At 39.0% G+C, this 6,044-nt stretch overlaps 1 protein-coding gene across 1 annotated transcript; it reads left to right on the plus strand.

Moving 5' to 3' along the window:
• The first annotated feature begins 997 nt into the window (after window positions 1-997).
• Window positions 998-5,789, plus strand: LOC121615404 (SUZ domain-containing protein 1-like). Its single transcript, XM_041949755.1, has 4 exons — window positions 998-1,420; window positions 2,808-2,857; window positions 2,954-3,223; window positions 3,326-5,789. The coding sequence occupies exons 1-4, from the start codon at window positions 1,370-1,372 to the stop codon at window positions 3,435-3,437; spliced, it is 483 nt and encodes a 160-aa protein (XP_041805689.1). The 5' UTR covers window positions 998-1,369; the 3' UTR covers window positions 3,438-5,789.
• The last annotated feature ends 255 nt before the right edge of the window (window positions 5,790-6,044 follow it).

Genomic DNA, 6,044 nt, shown 5'->3' on the forward strand with positions numbered 1-6,044 from the left:
GCTGAATAGTGTGAAAAGTTTATTCAGCTCAGCTTCAGGGGGAATAATAATAATAATAATAATAATAATAATAATAATAATAATAATAACTGTGATGCAACACAAGAAAATTAGCAATGTAAGATGACCTGGTCTTTGGGGTTGTGTTTTTGGAACTATAGATGCAATTGGGTTTTTTTTCAAAGTCACTTTAAAGAGTTGTTTCGTTTAAAAAGGTGACGATTTCAACAGCTAATTAACAATTATGCTGACTTGTACGATGGTGATGGTGATGTGCCTGATTTTGCCAGTTTTCAGATAAACCTGAAAACTGGCAAACAAACCACAACCTAAATCAATCACTAATCTTAAATGGGGCAGATGCAATTTTATCCTCTGTACACGGGACTCATATTCTGAGCCACATATAATCAAAATCCACTAAAACTGCATAAAGACGTTTTAAGATTCTGGATGCATTAACTATTGACCGAAAACAACTGCAGAGGTAAGAAGACAAATGGCTATAATGCAGCGTTCAAGTCCCTACCGTTCATTTTCACATTCAAATGCTGAGGCCCATTTACAACATCTCACATCGCATTTCATCATTTAATGCTATAATATTAATAATTTTGTTGATATTTCATTTTATTAGCATTTTTCACATTGGGCTTTTATGTCTTGTAATATGCACAAAACTTGAACGCAGCAGTTACCTTCACTGACATGCCCATCACAAGCAGCCTCATCCAACACTTGGCCCAACTCACCCTATCCACCAAAATAAAAATACTACGACAGTGTGATGGTGGAGTACTACTTAGTGGCAAATATGTCGCATTAAACAGTCAAGTGAGCTTGGTCAGAGTCTGCATTTTTTTTTTTATCTTGCCGGTTTGCTTGTTTTCTTAGAACTTGAAAGCTAGCAAATTAACGCGACCTAACCTAACGTTAGCAAAACGTCATTTCCCCTCATGTATTAGCAGATAAACTTTAGACGCATTGCTCAAGTGTTAAACCGTAGCTGACGTAAGTGTCGACAGTCCAAAATAATTTTATATAGTAAAGAGTTTTTTCCATCTGAGCGGCGCATGGACGACGCCAGCGGCCGGTTGTTATACCAGGGTGGACGTGACGCCAAATTTAAAGTAGCAGACAGCCGGGGGGGATTGCCCTCAGTTGAGCATTAAGCTAGCAGGCTAACACGCGGCCAAGAGAAGGTTTGCGAATTTAGCTAATTCAGACTTCATCTAATCACAAAAACTCGTGAGATTGACTTCCTAGAAAGTCTGCGTGAGCGCTGCCCACCGTCCCATGCCCTCTGTGTGGATGGGAAACAGTTAGACAGAGGACCCGAAGAGGCAACCAGCCAGCAGTTCTGTTAAACATGGAGGATGAAGAGGTTGCAGAGAGCTGGGAAGAGGCAGCGGACAGCGGGGTGAGAAACACTAATGTTGTACCTATTTTCTTCTAAACGAGGTTATAACCCCATTTCAGTTTGACAGTCACTCAATGGAACTCACGATACGCTAAATATGCCAGGTCCTTGAATATATAAACATTTATTTCGGCTTGTTTTCATATCAAAGGAAGGCTGAGTCTCGCAGGCCTCGCTGTCCCACAACGACATGGGACTGAGCCTGTTTTCATGTCGGTTTTATTTACGCCACAAAATGATTTTTCTGATGTGTGCGAAAACCCGAGTAGCACCCACAGTGAAAACTTTTTTCTTTTTTTTTTACAAAGTCGACTTTCTGTACAATTCCTTAATTGTTTCGACCCGCCCATTGCGGAAATGACAGTTAGCGCGGAGATGAATCATTACAGAACCATAACAGTGTACTATGGTCAGGGTTATGGAAACGGACTATTTAGAGTATAAACAAATAGATTTATCAGATATTTTAGCGTGTATTGGTTGATTGGACTGACCAGTCTGATTTGATTGTTGGAAACTAAAATCATCATTTATAAGTACTGATGTTTTTGTAGTCTGTCCTTTGAAATCAAATTTTGTATTCTCTACAATCTCAAACAAGTGTTTGCAAAAACATGTCTACATCACTGTTGTGACTGTAACAATTTGATCATTATGGAGATTAACACAGCAGGAAATGCGGTGGCATTGTCTGATATACGTACACAGTTTACCCTGTTGACATTGCATTGGCTTTACACCATGCATTTCAGCCTCTGTGTGAAAATGTATATAAAATATACAAAGAATCACAGTAACACTGCTGTAACCCCTGCCCTCCATCCTGTTGCATGCATGCATAAACTTAACTAAAACTGCATATAACGTATCGTAAAAGCCATAATTTGTACACGTACATCATAGATAATGCACACTATTTAAGAAGATCTCACCCTGCAGTCCCCTGTTTTGTTTTCATTCAGTATTATTTTATTACGCAATGTTTTTCAACACAGTATTGTGTGTTGCTTTTCAGTTTTTTACACAATAAATACCATACTTCTAACAAAAGACCAAAGTAAATGTGCAGTTGCTATGAAAAACAAATCAGTTTCTTAACAAAGCTAATTTCATCTTGTGAGACTGATTAAGTGTAGTATTCACATTTTTAATGAGGTCACCTAGTGTCCATAGATTGGATACAACCTTTACCATAGTGATGGATTATTAGTTTCTAATGATTTAACTATGTCATAGCTTTCAAAAGCATGTTTTCCTAGATTCCAGATACCAGTAATGAAAGTGAAATCCAGATCTCATGAACATGTTCGCTATACAGGTGACTGAGGCAGATTGTTGAACTTGTTGGATAGTAATACAAATGGAATAAATATGTCTTTCTCCTCAGGAAATCGAGAGAAGGCTTGAGGCTAAACTGAAAATAAATCAGGAGGCAAAGTAAGCAAAGAGAAAAGTTATCAAAACAGTTTAATGCATGGTAAGAATGCAGTTTTTTTCAGTAACTTCTCCTCTCACACATATTTACTGGCACAGGAAATCCAACTTGGGTTCGGGTGGCTCACCTATTCGCACTGCTATTGTAATCCAGGATGACTCTCTGCCTGCAGCACCCCCACCGCAAATTCGAATTTTGAAACGTCCTTCAAATAACGGCACCACAGGAAACCCTGCATCCTCGTCTCGTCCCTCTCAGCAGATGAAGTCTTTGGCCCAGAGGGAGGCAGAGTATGCAGAAGCACGCAGAAGGATTTTGGGTAGTGCTTCTTCAGATGATACTCCTCAGGACAATCCATGCCAAGACAGGTAAGACATTAAAAACAGTAGTCGTAAAACTGAGAGCAAAATACCTGGAAGTGGAAAAAAAGCTGTTATGTAATTTATTCTTATTTCTCCTCATATCATTAGACCAGCTCGTATGAACGCGCAGCAACCATCGGAACCAGTTCGTCCAAACAATCATGTGATCCGCCAGCCCACAGGCCCAGATGGCACCTCAGGCTTCAGACTCTGCAGATAAACAGAAGCTGCCTGCTGCAAGGAATCCGCTGTCTCCCTGAGAGGGCATGAAGGGTGGCAGTTAAAGGGGTTGTGAGTGGTGGTGGGATGACAAATTACTGGACAGACAATAGAAATATGAAGACGTAGCATGGATTGAAATGAACTCCTCCACCCTCTCTTTACTCTGCTTACTGGCATGGTCTTTGCCTTTCACCTTGTCTTTTCCTTCTGTGGAACATGGCAAGGGGCTGGCAGAGATCAGCCAAAGATCTGAGACCCCTTCTGTTCCACACTGTGAACAGGCTTTGGCCTCACATCCCTACACACTGTGATACTCTGATGTACCATGAGGTGCCCTATGATTTTAAGTATGATTGGCAGGCCGAGCGCAAGGGCATCAGGTGTCTGTCTCTTCAGGGAGTATAAGGAGAAATCGTGAATCTGTGGGAATTCCCCCGGAGATGTGCAAACGAACAAGATGGCCTTTCCACGGACGGAGCGTGGATTAAGGCTGGGTGTCCACCGGGAAGCTGGCCTCAGTTTGTCGGGAGTCAGCAGAAATTAAGTGCTTCATAGTGTTCAGAGTTTACTATGTGTTCAGCAGCTTGAGTGCAAGGTGATAGGAACACTGATCCAAACCTTTGAGTAAAAGTGCACTAAAGTGCATTTTAATATTGTAGTTACATAGCAATGGCAGAGGCCCAGACCAGCACTTTCCACAGTCCACAGGCCTCTGTTTGGCACTGGTGGCTATGAAAGAAATGCCCGGTGGGCACACAGCCGGTGGCCAAAGATTATAGATCAGAAGGACAGAATGTCACAAAATCTAGGCTTATTCAAGCAATAATAATGACTTTACTCCCTGGATTATTTTTTACATATTGCCTAATTACCTGTGCTGTGTTTTGTTTCAAATTATCTTTTATTTTAAACAGTTTACATTGTTTCTTCATGTTTGTGGGGTTTTTTTTCTGAGACATAACATGTTTAGGTCAGGAGATCAGTAGTGTGCCAGAGATTAGATGAAGTAGCCTGTATAGAAAACTGTATTGTTAGTGTCATTAAATTTTATCATATTGGGAAAAGTCAGACCTATTCATGAATTGAAACCCAAAGTTGCCGTGCATGCATTTCCCTGTGTGTGCTGCCTGACAGTTGAAAGTTCTCTGACAGTCAACTGCACTGTGTCTGTCGAGAAAAGAAGACTTACACCAATTGCAATATGTTGACTGACTGTGTTATTAAAATGATGGTTTTCAATTTCTTCAGACATAACTATTTGATGCCGAATGTGGAGGATGGCGCAGTCACACGGCAACTGCTTTATTTTGGAAAAAATATGTCAGGGAAATTTGTGGTGAAAACTATAAAAATGATTTAAAAATGTTAGAAATCTAATTTTTTAATCAGTAGAATGAAGCCAAATTCCACTGCCTGGTTTTGATGAATGTCTTACATGTGGTGTTTTTCACACCGTTGTTTTCACCAATCGGAAACAGAAGAAATCAATAGTCTCATCAAATACTGATGAGTTACCAGTACTGATAGTTACTGACAGTTTCACAATAAATGAACCTGCAGCAAATTTTGAACCTTTTGACACTTGTATGCCTTAAATGACAAACGATTCCTGGCTATTTATGTACATTTTCTAATGTGCTTGTTAATATTCTGTTTTGTGCACTTGTAATAGGTTAATTATTTCAGCAAGTGTTTTAGGCAAATACAAAACCATGCTCAGTAAGGGTGCAATAATGCTTTTATGCTTATAGAAGTGCACCACAACTGTGCTTTGACCATAATTAGTCCAAAAGATTTCAGTAAAACCGTTGATTGGAAATATTAAGAACTTTGATGAATTGAAACTGGTTACGAGTGAATTAAACAACTTGTGTCTATACAGCAGCAAACTTCTCAGTACGGTTAAAACAACTGTTTTTGTGCCACTAGCTGCAAAACAGTCACTGCATCTTTCACTAATGTCTGAGAATTGAAGTTACTTTTTGTTGTTTAATGACAGCAATATATGTTGTCCATTACAATGCTAATGTCTCAATATTTTTTGTTTTACGGGCAAGTATGCACTGTTAGGTGAGGATGACATGCAAGGTAGAAAACTGGGTTTGGACCTACAACATTAAGGATATAAGCCGGTAGTACATTGTTCCTAGGGATCAGGTTCAGTTGTTGAAATGAATTTGATGCGGAAGCATTTTAATTTGATAACTAAAAGCAAATTTCCATCATCTGTGATCTACCTATGAAGCTTTGTTTTAGTCATTTACAGCCACCTGTCTAGTTTCGATGTTGGTGTTATTTTGAGACTTGAAAAACGCAGATGACATTTGAAAACCCTTTAATAAACTCAAAAGAGAATTTGGTGTATGTTTGTTTTTTATTTTGTGAAACCTGAAAGTTGAATGAATTTGAAGCATATGTTATTTGTAAATGATTTCATGTTTTACAGATAGGAATAAACTGATTCTGGGTAATATGAAGACATTTTAAAATAATCATTAGATGGTAGTGGGTAAATTATAAACACACATACATTACAATCTTACTGTATTTAATTCTTCAGTATTAGTGGTTACTTAAAGGCAGTCATTACACCATTGACGGTGTG

The sequence above is a fragment of the Chelmon rostratus genome, chromosome 2 (genome assembly GCF_017976325.1).
Source record: "Chelmon rostratus isolate fCheRos1 chromosome 2, fCheRos1.pri, whole genome shotgun sequence".
In the NCBI taxonomy this organism is placed as follows: domain Eukaryota; kingdom Metazoa; phylum Chordata; class Actinopteri; order Chaetodontiformes; family Chaetodontidae; genus Chelmon; species Chelmon rostratus.

Bases quoted from the DNA above. Each gene is read 5' to 3' on its own strand.
- LOC121615404 (XM_041949755.1), top strand. From the start codon at position 1,370: ATGGAGGATGAAGAGGTTGCAGAGAGCTGGGAAGAGGCAGCGGACAGC. The intron at 2,858-2,953 runs GTAAGCAAAGAG...TTACTGGCACAG, and splicing joins AAAATAAATCAGGAGGCAAA to GAAATCCAACTTGGGTTCGG. The intron at 3,224-3,325 runs GTAAGACATTAA...TCATATCATTAG, and splicing joins GACAATCCATGCCAAGACAG to ACCAGCTCGTATGAACGCGC.